Source organism: Pan troglodytes, chromosome 11 (assembly GCF_028858775.2).
Source record: "Pan troglodytes isolate AG18354 chromosome 11, NHGRI_mPanTro3-v2.0_pri, whole genome shotgun sequence".
In the NCBI taxonomy this organism is placed as follows: domain Eukaryota; kingdom Metazoa; phylum Chordata; class Mammalia; order Primates; family Hominidae; genus Pan; species Pan troglodytes.
In genome coordinates, this window is record NC_072409.2 from 9943875 (window position 1) to 9963116 (window position 19242).

General features: G+C 47.1%; 2 protein-coding genes across 2 annotated transcripts in view; both read right to left on the reverse strand.

The window, feature by feature from the left end:
* GLE1 (GLE1 RNA export mediator) overlaps nucleotides 1–6212 on the reverse strand; it is a 37285-nt gene extending 31073 nt beyond the window's left edge. Inside the window, exons 1-2 of the mRNA XM_001159347.6 lie at nucleotides 5929–6212; nucleotides 2237–2458 (exon numbers count right to left, since the gene is read on the reverse strand). Coding sequence (XP_001159347.1) covers nucleotides 2237–2458; nucleotides 5929–6027 — 321 coding nt within the window. The 5' untranslated portion in view covers nucleotides 6028–6212. The remainder of the gene's footprint in view (nucleotides 1–2236; nucleotides 2459–5928) is intronic.
* Nucleotides 6213–9916: 3704 nt separating this feature from the next.
* ODF2 (outer dense fiber of sperm tails 2) overlaps nucleotides 9917–19242 on the reverse strand; it is a 44716-nt gene continuing 35390 nt past the window's right edge. Inside the window, 8 exon segments of the mRNA XM_024345906.2 lie at nucleotides 9917–10808; nucleotides 11745–11870; nucleotides 12307–12469; nucleotides 14557–14621; nucleotides 14623–14814; nucleotides 16188–16346; nucleotides 18031–18135; nucleotides 18300–18410. Coding sequence (XP_024201674.1) covers nucleotides 10620–10808; nucleotides 11745–11870; nucleotides 12307–12469; nucleotides 14557–14621; nucleotides 14623–14814; nucleotides 16188–16346; nucleotides 18031–18135; nucleotides 18300–18410 — 1110 coding nt within the window. The 3' untranslated portion in view covers nucleotides 9917–10619.

A 19242-nucleotide genomic window follows, 5' to 3' on the forward strand; every position in this document is an offset into this window, starting at 1 on the left:
GGCAACAACAACAACAACAACAAAATAAACATAAGTATATATATATTTATTTATATTTATAATATATATATTATTTATTTTGTTGTTATTATTTACTCAGTCTCTATATATACATATATTTTGAGACTGAGTCTTGCTCCGTTACCCAGGCTAGAGTGCAAAGGCATGATCTCAGCTCACTGCAACCTCCGTCTCCCGGGTTCAAGCAATTCTAGTGCCTCAGCCTCCCAAGTAGATGGGATTACAGGCGTGCGCCACGACGCCCAGCTAATTTTGTATTTTTAGTAGAGACAGGGTTTCACCGTGGTCAAGCTGCTCTCGAACTACTGATCTCAAGTGATCCACCTGCCTCAGCCTCCCAAAGTGCTGGAATTACACGTGTGAGCCACCACACCTGGCCACAAAGAATATTTTTTAAAGACTAATATTTTAAAAGATGAACTACTAGATAGAAAAAAAATACACTTTCTATGTAAAAAAAAAAAAAAAAAAAAAACAAAACTGGCCAGGCACAGTGGCTCACAACTGTAATCCCAGCACTTTTGGAGGCCGAGGTGGGTAGATCATCTGAGGTCAGTAGTTTGAGACCAGACTGGACAACATGGCAAAATCCTGTCTCTACTAAGAATACAAAAATTAGCCAGGCATGGTGGCACACACCTGTAATCCCAGCTACTTGGGAGGCTGAGGCAGAAGAACCGCTTGAACCCAGAAGGCAAAGGTTGCAGTAAGCCGAGACCATGCCACTGTACTCCAGCCTGGGTGACAGAGCTAGACTCCATCTTAAAAAAAAAAAAAAAAAAAAAGCCTGGGTGTGGTGGTTCACACCTGTAATCCCAGCACTTTGGGAGGCCGAGGTGGGCAGATCATAAGATCAGAGTTTGAGAACAGCCAGGCCAATATGGTGAAACACCATCTCCACTAAAAATACAAACATAAGCTGGGCGTGATAGTGGGTGCCTGTAATCCCAGCCACTCAGGAGGCTGAGGTGGGAGAATCGCTTGAAGCCGGGAGGCGGAGGTTGCAGTGAGCTGAAATTGCGTCACTGCACTCCAGCCTGGGGGACAGAGCAAGACTCCGTCTCAAAAAAAAAAAAAGAAAAAGAAAATAGCCAAGTATGGTGGTGTCCACACGCAGTCCCAGCTATTCGGGAGGCTGAGACAGGAGGGTGGATTGAGCCTGGGAGGTGGAGGCTGCAGTGAGCCATATTCATGCCACTGCAGTCCATCCTGGTTGACAGAGACAGACCTCAGCTCAAAAAAAAGGGAGGGTGAAGAAGAAGATATGTTCACGTATATTTGTATATACACAAACTACCTCTAGAAGTATATAAAAAGTAATTTTAAAAAACTTCCAAAATTTAACTTTTTTTTGAGATAGGGACTCACTCTGTTGCCTAGGCTGGAATGTTAATGGCTTGATCACAGCTCACTGTAGTCTCAAACTTCTGGGCTCAAGTGATCCTCCCATCTCAACGTCCCAAGTAGCTAGGACTACAAGCTCGAGCCACCATGCCTAGCCAATTTTTAAGTGTTTTGGAGAGACAAGGTCTCACTATGTTGCCCAGGCTGGTCTTGAACTCCTGGGCTCAAGCAATCCTCGTCTTGGCCTTCCAAAGCACTGGAATTATGGACATGAGCCACTGTGTTGGGTCCAATTTAACTTTTTTTTTTTTTTTTTTTGAGTTTAGGAGTGGAGGTTTAATAGGCAAGAGAAAGAGAAAGGAAAATAGCTCTCTCTCTAGTGAGAGAGAGGGGTCTTCTGAGAGGAAATGGCCCCAGTTTAGCATTTTTAAGTGGGAGAAATAACAAAAAAACAGAGGCAGGGACAAAACAGAGCCAGGAATAGGGTAAAATCTCCCATAGAACCAATGAGAGAAGGCATGTAAACTTAAAGAGAAGGTATACATTTCACTCTAAGCCTTCTTCCAGCAGATAACACAAAAAGGGAGACCATATCAGTTAAACAGATGCAGCGTTCATCAGAAAAAAAAAAATCCAATTGCTCATGAAATTAGTTATGCTATTCTCGGTACTAAGAATAGAGGGGATTTTTCTCCCTCTGGATCTGTCTAAAGAGAACACTGAATGGTGCTGTCAACATTGTCTCTACAAACAGCTACAACAATGAGCAATCATTATTTCCCCTAGGGTACGGTCACTGTCATATGACAATATTAAACATTTTGACTTTGCAGCCACCATGTCTTTTGTCTTAAGCTGATCACAACCTTACCTTGGTTCCATTTGGTGTTGCAGGGGAGGCTGGGGAAAAGGCAGAGCTTGCGTCAGGAGATTTGGGAACAAATGAGGGTTGATCTAGGGCTGAAGCTGACGTAGAGGATGGCGAAGTCTCAGAGAGAGGTTGGTTCTCCTGCATATGGGATAGGACGTGCTCTACCACCCATCCAGAATAAGAAGATAGCTTGGGAAGAGACATACATTCTTCTAAAACATCCTAGAGAGAAGAATAGGGTTAAGCTCAACTTACATGTCAACTGATCTCAGTATAATCCACTATATGCCTTACTGAACATCTAAGAAGGCCTAAATAAATAAACATCAAAGACCCAAAGTAATGTATTAACAATCAGATGAAAACAAAGTACAGTGGTTTCTTGATAATGACCTAGACTACTATCCTTCTAATGAAAATCAGACTAAATAACCCTAACTACAGAAAAAGGGACAATGCACAAAGATTCCCATTAAAGCATATGTGAAAGCAATCTAAAGCACTGAACAGAACACGAGGAATTCTGAAGTAAGCTACTGTATACACAATCAGTAGAATTTCAGTCACTTAACAATGGGGGTAAGTTCTGAGAAACACAGGGTTAGGTGATCTTGTCATTGTGCGAGTATCGTAAAGCATCCTTACACAAACCTAGATGTATATATTTTTTCATTTTTAAAATTAATTATTTTTGAGACAGGGTCTCACTCTGTTACCCAGGCTGGAGTGCAGTGGCACGATCTCAGCTCACTGCAACCTCCACCTCCCGGGTTCAAGCAATTCTCCTGCTTCAGCCTCCCAAGCAGCTGGGATTACAGGTGTCGACCACCACACCCGGCTAATTTTTGTATTATTACTAGAGACAGGGTTTCACCATGTTGGCCAGGCTGGTCTCAAACTCCTGACCTCAGGTGATCCACCCACCTCAGCCTCCCAAAGTGTTGGGATTACAGGCGTGAGCCACCACGCCCGACTATTTTTTTTTTTTTTTTTTTTGAGAGACAGGGTCTCATTCTGTTCCCCAGGCTGGAGTGCAGTGGCGTGATCACGGCTCACTGCAGCCTCAACTTTTCATGCTCAGGTAATACTCCCACCTCAGCCTCTCAAGGAGCAGGGACTACAGGCACGCACCACCACACCTGGTTAATTTTTTTGTATTTTTTGTAGAGGTGAGGTTTCTCCATGTTGCCCAGGCTGGTCTCGAACTTCTGGGCTCAAGTGATCTGCCCACCTTGGCTTACCAAAGTGCTGGGATTGCAGGTGTGAGACACCAAGCCTGGCTCCCAGCTTGAACTGGCCTCAAGCAATCGTCCTGCCTCAGCCTCGCAAAGTGTTGGGATTATGGGCATGAGTCACCACAACCAGCCTAATAATATTTTAAAAAATAGAAATAGATATGGATTTGTATGTATACACCCTTAGTAGTAATAATGAGCATATCTAGTACCAGATCTTGGTTTGTAAATATAATTTTAAATCAAAGGAAACCAGGGGTCTCTGCAGAAAAGGTAAGTTCCAGAGCTGGAGGCAGAAAAATATAAGATGAGCGTGGAACATCTTTGTATGAGAAAATAAGTACTGATTACCTATGATATAATAAATAAATGAAAAAACTAGAGTAGTTCGGAGATTGCTACAATGAGCTAAAGTAAACTGATTGAGCAAATAAGTAAACATATTGAGAATAACAGGAGCCAAACTTCTCACTGCTAGGTAACATATTTACAAACATGGATGGGGTAAGATTAGAAAGAAAAGTGAAGTGCTAGGTTGGAAGTGGCATTTATCAGTATGAAGTCATGGTTTTATAATATATATGTACACACAAATAGTTATAGACAGTACATAAATATGTGTGTGGTGATGTGTGTACATATTTAGATATGTATTATTTCCTAGCTCTGTCTACTGAGAAGGCCTAGAAGCAATGGTACCCAATCAAGAATCTCAACACACTAAACTCCCAGATCTTGGTTTGTCAATACAGCACCATCCTCCACTTCAAAAGAGTCAGCCTCTTTGGAGAAATAGCTGATTCCAGGATTAAGACAGGGAAACTTGCACCTGGGACACCTTTTTGTGTCAAAAAGTAAAGAAATGTCAATGAAAGATGGAAATATGTCACAGGAACACAGGAACCAACTTAATGAGGTGCCCAGTAGCCAAATCTGGGACATTTTTCTTTTTAATTCTTATGAATACATAATTGTTGTACATATTTACAAGGCTACATTTTTTTTTTTTTTTTTTTGAGACACAGTCTCACTCTGTCACCCAGGCTTGAGTGCAGCAGCGCAATCTCGGCTCACTGCAACCTCTGCTTCCAGGGTTCAAGCAATTCTCATGCCTCAGTCTCCCGAGTAGCTGGGATTACAGGCATGCACCACCATGCTCGGCTAATTTTGTATTTTTAGTAGAGATGCGGTTTCACCATGTTGGCCAGGCTGGTCGCGAACTCTTGACCTCAAGTGATCCGTCCCCCTCGGCCTCCCAAAGTGCTGGGATTACGGGCCTGAGCCACCACGCCTAGCCTTGCATGTGATTATTTTGATACAAGCTTACAAAATCTGGGACATTTAAAATAAAATAAATAAATAATAAAAGTAATGGATTACAACTCACTGAATAAAATATAAAGCACCTCCTTACAGTAGAATGCCAACTAACAAATGCAGAAGGAATAGCGGATATAAAGAAACAGGATCTGGCAACGTCATAGAGGTGATCGATTCATGTGGAAAACATCAATGAATGCTAAAGCCATGGAGGATTAAGGTTTGCCCAGAAAAAAGGATACTGGTATTATTACTTCCCAACAATTACTAAGGGAAAAATGACGAATTTTAAACGGAGAGACCAGGCAGATAATAACGTAACCAGGTGATCAAGATTAGCATCACCAGTGTTGGGATGGGTTGACATCTGTGTGCCTCCTCATGTGACTTACTGAGAAAGCCATGGCATCATTTCTGTGGTATTCCTGCCAAGAATGCTTAACCTTGGTCTGGTGGTTTGAAAGCACATATGCTGGCAGTCAACCTACAGAATGTAAGGTCTGTATTTTTCAAAACTGTCAACAACATAAAAGACAGGGAAATACTTTAGGATTGTTTCCCAAGAAGTCTGAGGATGCAGGACAACGCCTTATCTGTAGCTAACTAGCAGCGACTCGGGAATGGGAGCTCAGCCTTAACTCTCCACATCCCTCCACTTCTCGCGCAGAGCTTTGCAAATGCTAGGTACGGTGACCACGCCCCCATTCACTTTCCAGGTCTGCCAAATCAATCTAAAAATTTGGTCATTTCACTAGTAGCAATGGATTAGGTCGTGTCAATCGTTCGTCGCAAAATCTAGAGCTCCCAGCACATGAGACATACAGTAAGTTAACTGAACCTGGGGCCAAGATTGCTTTGACAACAGCAGAACGGAGAAGGCGCCCAACTGGCGGAGTGTAGCAATGAAGCCTTCAGAGCGCGGGGCACCTGTGAAGTCAGGGGAGCTCCCCGAAACGCTAAAATAGGCTGAAGAGGACAGAAACCCCAGGACAGAGGGATGTACACACAGAAGTCAAGAAATAAATGCAGGTTGTTAAACTGCACGGGTTCCCGGGAGCAGAACGTGCCAAGGGCTAGGGAGAAGGTTTCGGTCGCGAGGGGCCGGAAGGGCCTACGTCCTCCGGGGCCACCGCTCACCTCGCGCCGCAGCAGCCAGTCGCGGTAGTAGCAAAGGCGACCTTTGTCGGAACTGCGTAGGGCCTGCAAGGTCTCCCAGCAGCGACCCTCAGACGGCATGGTTGGCTAAGGGGCAGCTTCTCTGACGTCCCCCTTCTGACCAAACAATCCCTCGAATCAGCCGCCGGCAAGGCCACACAGGATTCTGCTTCCGGGGCGCGCGCGCAGCACAGCCCCGCCCCTAACGCCTGCGCGCCCCACCTCCGGCGACGCTCCCGCGCTCCCGCCCTCCCACCAGTGCGCCTGCGCACAGCGCTTGGCTGTCGGGGAACGTTCCGCAGAGGTAACCACCGCTCCCAGTCCCCGGGGCTGCTGAAAATTTGTCTGTGCCTTGAGACTGTGCAGAAACTGGAACCCTCATACACTGCTCATGGGACTGTAAAATGAAGCACCTGCTGTGGAAGACAGTCTGGCAGTTCCTCAAAAGGTTAAACAATTACCATTTGACCCAGCAATTCTCCTAGGTAAATATATATATATATATATATATATATATATATATATATATATATATATATATATATAAAATACGCCAAAGAAATGAAACCTATGTATATATAAAAACTTGTCCATGAATGTTCACAGCAGTGTTATTCATAATAGCCAAAAAGTGAAAGCAACCCAAACGTCCATCCATTGGTGAATGGATAAATAAAATATAGTACTATGTGCGTGGTTCCCGAGTTCCCCCGCTTTCTGTGCACTGACCAAGTATCAGAGTGCCTTGACCGCCCTGTGACCCAGCCAGCTGCAAGTTTTTTCCTGCAGACTTGCAACCAAACACGGGCCTTGCATATCCCTAGGCACTAAGGATATCTAGGTTATTGCCCAAAACGCTGAAACTGACCCCTGCCTTTAGCCAAATTCCATAAACCCTCATATAAACTCCATACCCTGACCCCTCGCTGGGGATGTACCTAGGTGAAACACCGCTTCTCTCTGTCGCGAGAATTGCTGCAGCCCACTCTGTAAGCTTCCCTAATAAATGTTTTGGGTTTAATGCTGCTTTTTTGAGACAGAATCTTGCTCTGTCCCCCAGCCTGGAGTACAGTAGCTCGATCTCGGCTCACTGCAACCTCCGCCTCCCGGGTTCAAGCGATTCTCCTGCCTCAGCTCCCCGTGTAGCTGGGACTACACGCGCCTGCCACCACGCCCAGCTATTTTGTATTTTTAGCAGAGGCGGGGTTTCACCATGTTGGTCAGGCTGGTCTCGAACTCCTGACCTCAGTTGATCCACCCACCTCGACCTCCCAAAGCGTTGGGATTACAGGCATGAGCCACTGCGCCCGGCCATAGTGCTTCTTTGGAATCCCAACCAGCCCTGTTTGGCAGGAGGAAACACCAAATCTATATAATGGAATGTTATGGGGCCATAAAAATAAAGTGCTGATGATACGCTGCAACATCAATCTTGAAAGCATTATGCTGAGAGAAGCCAGTCATGAATGGCCACATGTTGGACAATTCCACTTATGTGAAATATCCAGAAGAGACAAATCTATAGAGCCAGAGAAACTTTATGACTAGTTGCCAGGGGCTGGGGGAGGGGAATGGGGAGTGACTGCTAATGGGTATGGCGTTTCTTTTTTGGGAGTGATGCAATCGGTTGGCTGGGCGCGTGGCTCACGCCTGTAATCCCAGCACTTTGGAAGGCCAAGGTGGGCGGATCACCTGAGGTCATGAGTTTCAGACAAGCCTGGGCAACATGGCAAAACCCTGTCTCTACAAAAAATACAAAAATTAGCCAGGCAAAGTGCCATGCACCTATAGTCCCCACAGGCTGATGCAGGAGGATCCCTTGAACTCTGGAGGCAGAGGCTGCAGTGAGCCGAGATGGTGCCACTGCACTGTAGCCTGGGTGACAGAGAGAGACTCCATTTCGAAAAAAGAAAAAAACTAGGTCTAGAATTAGATAATGGTGATGGCTACACAACTTGGTGAATATACTACAAACCATTGAATGATATATACACTTTATCTTTTCGAGACAGAATCTCACCGTGTTGCCCAAGCAGGAGTGCAGTGGTGTGATCTTGGATCACTGCAACCTCCACCTCCTGGGTTCAAGTGATTCTCCTGCCTCAGCCTACCAAGTAGCTGGGACTACAGGCGTCCACCACCACTCCCGGCTAATTTTTGTATTTTTAGTAGAGACAGGGTTTCACCATGTTGGTCAGGCTGGTCTCGAACTCCTGACCTCAGGTGATCCACCCGCCTCGGCCTCCCAAAGTGCTGGGATTACAGGTGTGAGTGACCACGCCTGGCCTATATTTACACTTTAAAAGGGTGACTTCTAGGCCAGGTATGGTGGCTCATGCTTGTAATCCCAGCACTTTGGGAGGCCAAGGTAGGAGGATTGCTTGAGCCCAGGAGTTTGAGACCAACCTGGACAACATGATGAGACCTGCCTCTACCAAAAAAAAAAATCCAAAAATTAGCCAGGCATGGTGGCATGCACCTGTGCTCCCAGCTACTCAGAAGGCTGAGGCAGGAGATCCCTTAAACCCAGGAGGCTGAGGCTGTAGTGAGCCATCATTGTGCCACTGCTCACCAGCTTGGATGACAGAGGGAGACCCTGTTTCAAAAAAATAAAAAGAGTGAATTTTATGTGAATTACATCTCAATAAAAATAGAATGTCACAATTGTCCAGAGACGGCTCTAACTGGGACCCCAGACTTTCTGACCCTTCCATTGTCCACCACCTCGTGAGATCTCAGTTTGAGGTAGGAAGAATTCTCTCTGGAGTATGAGCAATGTGAACATTTTTCATTTTCTGAGTTTTTAAAAATTCCCTGGACTTCTTGTAATAAAAATATTTTAAAAAGAAAAATTGTTGGAAGAGTCCCCAGAGTCCCAGCAAGGGACTCCAAGAGAGGTGTTGCTCACACCACAGTTACATAGCAGTGCCCTGCACTGAGGTTTTCTCTAGTTTGGCAAAAATAATAATGAGTTATACAGATATATATACATGCTGGTGGAAGTTTGTCAATTGTCCTTTCTCGGGAAGGTCTTTCACCTATTATAAGTTCATGTCTATTTACGTTAAGAGTATGAAAATGGGCTTAGTTTTTTTGGCAATGGTAGCTGGAATTACCTTCGTTGGAAAAACTGAAAGCTGGAAACTATAAATATCCTCAAAATTTGGTAGAGAAAAGAGATTTCTGGTCTTTGAAATCCAGATGCCTAGGTGGATTCAAGAACACAGAGAAGGCTGGGCGTGGTGGCTCACCGCTGTAATCCCAGCACTCTGGGGGGACAAAATGAGAGGTTCACTTGGGCCCAGGAATTCAAGACCAACCTGGGCAATGTGGTGAGATCTGTCTCTACAAAAAATAATAAAATTAGATGGGCATGGTGGCATACACTTGTGCTCTCAGCTACTGTGGAGGCTGAGGTGGGAGGATTGCTTGAGCTAGGGAAGTCAAGGCTGCAGTGAGCCATGTTCCCGCCATTGCACTCAGTGTGGGTGACAGAGACCTGTCTCCAGAAGAAAAAAGAACAGAGAAGAAATTCTCTAGAGTTGAGTTAGAGTGGCTGAGAGGTGAGAAGACTGGACCACCCAGGCCAATACTAGCTAGAATCAGAAGGGCAGAGGTTAGCACAGTATGAACAAAAATTGTGAACAAAAATGGCCCAGATTCTTATTCAGAAACTAATTCACATTTTAAAAATATATACTGTACACTACCCCATCCTCTTCCTAACAGCTAAAGTGATCTACCCTAAAACACCAAGCAATCCTTCTTACAGTTTGTTCCCTCCTGACAGTTCACTGATTACAATGTGAAAGCACCAACCTGAGCTAAAATGAAATGAGAAGCCTGATGTTTCAGGCACCAAGTACTTTAAAAATGTCTACTGGCTGTCCTGCAGCATTTTACTTAATCATTTTTTAGAGGAGGGATGAGGAGTGGTTGGGTAAAGGAAATCATCAAATGGAGCCTTAAATAACTGATTACAAAAGCTTTTCGTAAAATCACACAAATATTTCAAGAATAAATGCATTCCGGAGATACAAATCAGGCAAAAAGAAACAAAAATCAATGAAATTGGCATTACACTTGTAAAAGGCCAAATGGACACAAGCCCTCGAGGGTCTATTGTGAAGTGCTTGGGGGCAAGTGGCCTCAAAGAAACTTGGGAGTGAGAGGTTTGCACTGAGCTTGGGAAGGGAGCCTTGGGAAAACACCACACTTGTGAAATCAGAAAAAAAAAAAGCAAGTGATGGTGCTTACAGCCCAGGACGACTTCCTGCTGGTTTAGGTCAGAAAAAACCTGAGAGAGATTCCTAAAACAATGAGGGCTGTAAGGGGACTGGTGGAAAAAATCCAGTGGAAATATTTTCTCAGGAAAGGAAGGAGCGAAGTCATGGTAAGTTAAAATGTGGTACCCTAATGTAGTAGTAAATTTAAGGCCTGTCGAGGAAATTTTAACACTTCCAACAGGTGACTATATCAGGAAGGAGAAAACCAAGTGCTTCCTGCTTCACCTTCTGCTGCTTTTGGGACTTTTCTAGAGCTAGTAGCTAAGGACAAGACCCTGAACCCATTTTATCACTGGGAGAGGAAAACCACCAGGCTTCTCAGCTATGGCTTGGCAACTCTGGAGTTCCTATGGCTTCCATCAGGGCTCCAGGCCCCGATAGGTGGCCTCAGGCAGGAGGAGATCGGGAGCGGATGGGAGAGCTGGTCAGGAAGGTGGAATAGGGACCATCCCCAAACACGTTGGCGTATGATGATTTGAGGAACTGGACGTAGTTCTGCATGCTGCGGTTGGTGCTCTCGGACTGCTCCAGGCGATCTTTCAGGTCTTGCAGCCGGCTCTGGTAGCGGCGGTCCGCCTAACGAGGAGAAACAGAGCATGGGCCCGCTGTGCAGTGTCCAAAATAGAAATCCATAGAGACATAGGGACTTTCTTAGGAGTTGCCAGGAGGTTTGGGGAGGCGAGTGTGGAGTGACTTCTAATGGGTATGGGGTTTCTTTCTGAAAATATTCTAAGGCCAGGCACAGTGGCTCATGCCTATAATCCCAACACTTCGGGAGGCCAGGACGGAATGATCACTTGAGCCTAGGAGTTCAAGACCAGCATGGGCAACATAGTGAGACTCTATCTCTACAAAAAATACAAAAATTAGCTGGGTGTGATGGTGTGCACCTGTAGTCCTAGCTGCTCAGGAGGCTGGGGTGGGAGGACTACTTGACCCCAGGAGTTTGAAGCTGCAGTGAGCTATGACAGCACCACTGCACTGTAGCCTGGGTGACAGAGTGAAACTCTGTCTAAAACAAAACAAAACAAAACAAAACATGAGTCTGGGTGCAGTGGCTCACGCCTGTAATCCCAGCACTTTGGGAGGCCATGATGGGCAGATCATTTGAGATCACGAGTTGAAGACCAGCCTGGCCAACATGGCGAAACCCCATCTCTACTAAAAATACACACAAAAAAGTAGCCAGGGATGGTGGCACATACTTGTAATCCCAGCTACTTGGGAGGCTGAGGGTGGGGTGGGGATCATATGAAACCAGGAGGCAGAGGTTGCAGTGAGCTGAGATTGTACCACTGCGTTCCAGCCTGGGTGACACAGGGAGACTCCGTCTCTAAATAAATAAATAAATATCTACCCAGGATATCCTTAAGGGATAGGAAAGTGATTGGAGAAAAATAAAACCATGTCATATTCACAAAAACAGTAACAACAAAACACCTTGGCCCACAGGCCCCACAGAAGCTAGGTCTGCTGCCCACTCTCCTAGCCCGGCCCACCAGCCTGACTCACATCATCACGGCTCCGCCGCAGCTGGCTCAGTTCCGTTTTGGTTCTGCTCAGCTGGGTCTCAAGGTCCAGGATTTTGTTCTGGGCTGCTCGCTCCTTGGAGAGTGCGTGCTCCTTGGTTTGTTCCACCTGCACATTCAAAGGCCCAGACATGAGACTGGTTTACCGGACATGCGGAACACTTGGCAAAGAGAAGGCTGGGCCCACTATCTGGTCTTGCAGACAGCACTTGCACATCATTGTGGACTGTGTTCTCTAGAACGCTGGGGCAGGAACTAACTATGGGGACTATGCCTGCCACCCAGCTTTGCCTGCCCTTTCCCAGTGCTCCAGGAGTCACCACCTAAGATGTGGTAAGCCTATGTGAGGCTCAAGAGGGTAGTGAGTAAATGAGCAATCATCAGATATCGAGTGCTGAGCCCTCTACAATGAAAATGTGATCCTTACAACTAATTCATGAAGCGGGTACTACTGTGTGCCCATTTTTCAGATGGAGAAATAAGCTGAGAGGTTAGGTGATTTGCCCAAGGTCACAGAGCTAGTCACTCATGAAATCGGGACTGACCTGCCTCCTCGCATCTTCAATGGCGCTCTCCAACTGCCTTGCCAGGGTCCCACATTCCCGTGTTTTCTCCTCCAGCCGCAGCTGGGACTGGTGGATTGCCTCCTCCCTCTTGGCAATCACCTGTAGGAACTCGATATTCTGGGCACTGGTCGCCTCCAGTTTCCTAGGTGAAAGCACTCAATCAGATCCTGGGCATACCCCAACCTGTCATGTTCCACCCCGCCAGGGGGCTGCCAGCCTCTCCTGGACTGGGGATCTCATCATGCCAAGAATCTCCAAGGAGCCACAGGAATAAGCCAAAGAAATCTGCAGATCAGCAAGGCGACCAAAGAACTGTGCAGCTGGAGCAACTGGTTAGAGAACAAGAGTGAAGGGTGGGAACGCAAGCAGAGACTGACCATGGGCTTTGTTAAGTGTGGATAGCATCACATGGAACACAGCAACTTGCAGCTCAGAAAAATGGTACCATTATTATCCTCACTTTAGAAATGAAGAAACTGAGCCTCAGAGAGGGGAATTCATTGGCCTGAAGTCAGCACAGCTGGCAAGTCTGTAACCAAAACCTAAGCCCACAACTTCTGCTGTTCACTGCTGCCTCCCACAGCAAAGGGACTTCAGCTACACCACTCAACATCTTGTGTGACCAGCCATAGGGCAAATATGGCCATCCCGATATACACATGCTGTCCTCAGTGCACTTCCAGGATGCCTTCCAATTTAAGGAGCTCTGCGGGGCCTGGGGGATCTAGCTGCCATTTCCAAGGCTGGCAGGGCAGAGCAGAGGTGGAGCCTGGAAGGAGCCCACTTGGTTGTAGCCTCCTTGCAAGTGCACTGGCCACCTGAGGCACTTAGGGCCTCCTAGGATGTCAGGCACCTTCACCTCTGAAACTAAGGCTGGGACCAGGGCTGGAGGACTCTTGCCCACCTCTTTTTTTTTGAGATGGAGTCTTGCTCTTTCGCCCAGGCTGGAGTGCAGTGGCGCTATCTCGGCTCAATGCAAGTTCCGCCTCCCGGGTTCATGCCATTCTCCTGCCTCAGCCTTCCGAGTAGCTGGGACTACAGGTGCCCGCCACTGCGCCCGGCTAATTTTATACATATATATATATATATATATTTTTTTTTTTAGTAGAGATGGGATTTCACCGTGTTAGCCAGGATGGCCTCGATCTCCTGACCTCATGATCCGCCCGCCTCGGCCTCCCAAAATGCTGGGATTACAGGCGTGAGACACCACGCCCAGTCTCTTGCCTACCTCTTAGAGATGCTCATAGAAGCTCTCGAGGAAGACAGTCACGGGTCTAAGTCATGCTTTGCCAGGTACCAACAGTGTGATGCTGGGAAAGTCACTTAACTCCTCCCCAAGCTCAGTTTCCTCATATTTAAAACTGGGATAATACCAGCTAACTAATAACATGTTCTAAGCTATACTGAGCGCTTCTCTATGCCAGGTAACATGCTAGGACCTTTACCAGGATTATATCATTGAAGACTCACACCACCACCATGAAAAGATTATTATCAGCCAGGTGTGGTGGCTCCCGCCTGTACTCCCAGCACTCTAGGAGGCCTAGGTGGGTGGATCACTTGAACCCAGGAGTTCAGGACCAGCCTGGGCAACACGGCGAAACCCCATCTCTACAAAAAATATAAAAATTAGCCAGGCGTGGTGGCATACGCCTGTAGTCCCAGCTACTTGGGAGGCTGTGGCAGGAGAATTGCTTGAGCCCAGGAGGTCGAGGTTGCAGTGAGCTGAGATTGCACCACTGCACTCCAGCCTGGGTGACAGAGTGACATGATAGATAGATGATAGATAGATAGATAGATAGATAGATAAACTCTACCTTGACCCTTTCCTCAAAAGGAGGAAATTGAGCTTCAAAGGAATTAAATGATTTGCTCAAGATCACAATGCTGGTAAGTGGCAGAGCTGGGCCCCAAGGCCAGGGCTTCTGATTCCCAAAGCTGTACCCTTCACCTCTGACTGCCTCCAACAATCCGTAAATAACAGAGAAGGGTCAGATCAGAAAGGTCTTGGGAAGGGTGACTGGCAAGAAAGGGCAGAAAAGAGTGGGGAAGTGCCCCCACCACAGTATACTGGCTGCTCCATTCAAACTGGGCCCTCCTGGCAGGCCTGGACCAGGCATGCCTTTTGGGACAGGTGGTGCCTACAGGTGGGCAGATCCTGATCATGCTGTCATGGAGTGTCTCCCCAGGCTGAGAGGCCCCCTTGCTCTCTCCCACAATGCTTACCACTGAAATGGAAGCAGCTTTTCCTCTGAGGTCTGCCTAGTACCTTCCAGGGCCTCGAGTCCCTCAAACACTTCCGCACACTAAGCAAAAAACAGCTAAGTGGCTGAAAGTCTCAGGTCCTAGGAAGAGGACAGAGATGGGACCAAGTGCCTCTAACCTCTCCAGTTCATCCACCTTCAGACTCAGCTGTTTATTTTCCTTCTGGGAAGCCTGATGTTTCTCTCTTGCCATCTCCAGCTTGTCCCCCTGGTGTTCGATCTAAAATGACAGGAACACAGACTGGTTTACAAAGGAATTTCCCGCTAGAGCCCTCCCCTTTCCCTATGACCTGTTGTCCACACCCAGGAAAGGGGCACAGTGCCCTCAGCAGGTGTCCAAGTCTCATTGCACAACCTAGAGGAGAAAGGACAGCAGGGACAGGTTAGGCCCAACTCCAAAGACAAAAGGCTCTCCCCACACTGGGAGAAACCAGGTTTGATGCTAAAGAATGACAAAGATGCTTTCTCGATCAGGGGAGGCCACTCAGAGAGGCCCAACTAGGATCCAGGACAGAAATGAGAAGGCAGAAACAGCTGGCAGGGCTAACTGGCCCATACAAACCAACCACAGAGCTTTACCTGTTATGTTGCTGGTACTATTGATCTCAACCTCCTCTTAACTGGGGACAAGTGCAGGCAAGACAACAGGAAATCTGTCAATCCTTTCGAGTTGGCAAGTTTGAGAATTTACCCAGAGGGCTGTTTTATGCAGAAGCCTCAGCTATCAAGGCTCAAAGTCCCTGAGAATGCTCAGGTTCAACGGAGAAGGCAGGCAATGTAAGGTTACAGTACTGAGAATGTGGGCTTGGGAACCAGACAGAGCTGGCTGGGTTCCAATCCCTGCTTACTAAGTACTAGCTCTGTGATGGTAGGGAATTACTTCTCCTCTCTATGCCTTGGGCTGCTTTCTGTAAAATGGGGAAAATAATACATGCACCTCACAGAGTTCCTGATGGAATTAAATGAGAGAATGCAGGAACACAGAAGAGGTGCTCAAAAAATGGTAGCCCCTTTTCTAATTATCACAAGTACACACGTCAAGAGTGGGGAAAGGGCCTTGCCCAAGGTCACGCTGCAAATGAGTGGTATATAATTTCTTGGACACTGTAGGCCGTAGGCATGGTTCCAGTAACCCAGAGACAGACTGCTTCTGGGAGAAAGGGACTGCTTGCTTCTTTCAGGACAGAATCTCAGGCAGTGAATCTATTAAAGAGTCAGGAGAAGCAGCTAAAGCAAGAGAAAAAAAGAAATTCTACGGCTCGGTGTCTGCTGGCATCTCCCAGCTGTGGGTGTGGAGCTGAGGACAGCTGCGGAGCACACAGGCAGAGGCAGCAGTCTTGGGTGGGGGCAACAGCAGGAGGGCCCAGTGACTCCACACAAGTGACGGCTCCTATAACTACAATCACTTTGTGCAAACACATGGCATTTGGCACACCAGACTTTTATTTCACAGCACTGATGATAGCTCACTCCTTTTAAAAAGCAGCAGCCAAGAAAAAGGAAGTAGTCCTCCCTTGGGGGGCGTGCAGCTCATCTTGGTATGCGGGCCCCTGCTCGGGTCAGTTCGTGGGACCCTTTCTGCCAGTCCCTTACCCGGCTGCGCAGGTCTGATATGATGGCTGTGAGGTCGATGTTCTTCCGCTCATAGCCCTGCAGTTGGTCTTGGCACTCAGCCAGCTTCGCCTCCGTGATCTTCAGGATGTCAGGGAGCTGCTGCAGGTCAGCCAGCTGAGACTGGAACTGCCTTCGTGCCTGAAGCAGGAAGGAAAGACCCACAGTTAGGAAAGGCCTGGCTCCTAGTGGAGCCAGGCAGAGTCCTTTAGAGTTAGGGCAGGGCTGACACAGTCCCCAGTGGAGGATCCCGCAAAATCCACAGCAGAAGTGTGGCCTACACTCCCCGCTGGCCATTGAGCAGGTGGCTTGCCATTCATTTAGTTATCCCGTAACAATGGCAACCACACAGTAAACACCAAGACCCAGGCATTGTACCAGGGGCTCTCTGCACACTTGCTCATTTAATTCAGACAATCTGTAAAACAGGTGATGCTGTCCCCATATAAGTATAGTAAGCATCAAGAGAGCTAAGTCATTTGCCCAAGGTCATTCAGCTAAAAACTGGTAAACACAGGATTAAAGTCTAGTCTAACTCCAAGCCAGGTGCAGTGGCTCACACCTGTAATCTTAGCACTCTGGAAAGCCAAGGGGCGCAGATTATTTGAGGTCAGGAGTTCGACACCACCCTGGCCAACAAGGTGAAACCCCGTCTCTACTAAAAATACAAAAATTAGCTGGGAATGGTGGCACACGCCTGTAGTCCCAGCTACTTGGGACGCTGAGGCAGGAGAATCGCTTGAACCCGGGAGGTGGAGGTTGCAGTGAGCTGAGATCACACCACTGCATTCCAGCCTGGGTGACACAGCAAGACTCTGTCTCAAAAAAAATAAAATAAATTTAAAAAGTCTAACTCTAAAGCCCCTAGGAAAGCAGTCACAATGCTACAGGTCAGAGGGAAAGGGAGAAATATCTGGTCTAAGTCCATCCTTGCACTTAACATGGAGACTGAGGACCAGAGAGGGGCTTGACTTGCCCAAGGTTATGAAACAAATTAGTGGCTGAGCCTGGACTCAGCCCATCTCCAAGGTAACCATTAAGATAATCCCGCTGCTCTAATCAGCCAAACCATCTGTAGAAGAATAAGGCTCTTTGGGAAGAGGATGGGAGACATATTTTCTGGCTGGTACAAAATAAGGACACCATAGAGAATGAAATAGGCATGCCAAAGACCTGGCATAACTGTAGATTTCTGTCTACTTGGATGCTCCAAGCATGAGGTTTTTTGTTTGTTTGTTTGTTTGTTTGTTTTGAGACAGAGTTTTACTCTTGTTGCCCAGGCTAGAGCGTAGTGGCACAATGACGGCTCACTGCTACCTCCATCTCCTGGGTTCAAGCGATTCTCCTGCCTCAGCCTTCCGAGTAGCTGGGATTACAGGCATGCGCCACCAGACCCGGCTAATTTTGTATTTTTAGTAGAGACAGGGGTTTCACCATGTTGGTCAGGCTGGTCTCGAACTCCCAACCTCAGTCTGCCTGCCTCAGTCTCCCAAAGTGCTGGGATTACAGGTGTGAGAGACCGTGCCCAGCCAGGAGAGTTTTTTTGTTGTTGTTATTTTAAGAAAATTGAAAAGGAGGTAGAAGAAAACCGAGAAAAAAAAAAAAAGACAAAGCAGCAGCATGAGAGAGAGAAGAGAGGAAACAAGAAAGAGACAAAGGAGAGAGAGGCACAGGGTAGAGTGGATGAGCCCACCAATGAGAAAATGAGCTCACCTTTGTTGCCCAAATCAGGTAGGGTCAAAGGCAAACAAGGGGAACAGATTCACAGTCATTGAGTTAGATATGGAATTGGGTAGGAGAAGAAAGCAAGGAAGGAAAGCAGTACCGCCTCAATCTCTTTGTTCATCTCATCTTTAAGGATCTTGTTCTCTTTGTCACAGCGTTCTAGCTGGGCAGCTACTTCATCAGCCTCCAATCTGGTCTTCATCACCTAGGGACCAACAACACTGTGGTTCATCTTAGGTAGAGCCACGTTTTGGTGAAAACCATCTTCCATACCCAACCCTTCCTGGGAGTGGCCTAGTAGGGAGCCCCCAGTCTGATGGGGGCAGGGTGGGCACTGCTCAGAAGGGCCAGGGCCCCAGTGAGGCCTACCTGACTCTTATAGTTGTCAATCATCCCCTCATAGTTCTTCACTGAGGCCTTCAGCTGCTGGACCTCGAGGTGTGCCTGGTTGAGTTTGTCCTCCATTGGAGCAAAGCTGGCCTGGAAGGGATGGCTCATGAGTAACCCACAGGAAGGTTCTGCTTCAGGTGGACCTCCTACCCTCAACTCTATCCAAAGAACCAGAAAAGGAAAGGCCCCCTACTCTAACCCACAAAGCACTTTCCCTGAGAGAAGCACCGAGAAGCAGGTAAGACTCCTAATGTTACCACCTCAAGTGAATAGAGATGCAAATAAATGACTTCTGTTTTTTCTTAATCCAAAAGCAATATATAATCATTAAAGAAAATGGAGATAAAACCAGGCCGGGCGCGGTGGCTCACGCCTATAATCCCAGCACTTTGGGAGGCCGAGGTGGGCGGATCACAAGGTTAGGAGATCAAGACCATCCTGGCTAACACAGTGAAACCCTGTCTCTACTAAAGGTACAAAAAATTAGCCGGGCGCGGTGGCGGGCGCCTGTAGTCCCAGCTACTCGGGAGGCTGAGGCCAGGAGGATGGCATGAACCCGAAAGCGGAGCTTGCAGTAAGCCGAGATCGTGCCACTGCACTCCAGCCTGGGCGACAGAGCAAGACTCCGTCTCAAAAAAAAAAAAAAAGAAAATGGGGATAAAACCAAGACACACTAATCCTAATGCTTAACGACTTGGATATGGCTATATATCTATAGCTGCATAACTTTTTCGTTTCTGTCAAAAAGAATGAGACTATACTATACTTACTGCTATGTAACATACTTTTTCCCCACCATGGGATCTGCCAGGTTGTATGTAACATACTTTTTATTTGTTTATTTTTTTTTTGAGATGGAGTCTCGCTCTGTCACCCAGGCTGGAGTGCAAAGGCACAACCTTGGCTCAATGCAACCTCCACC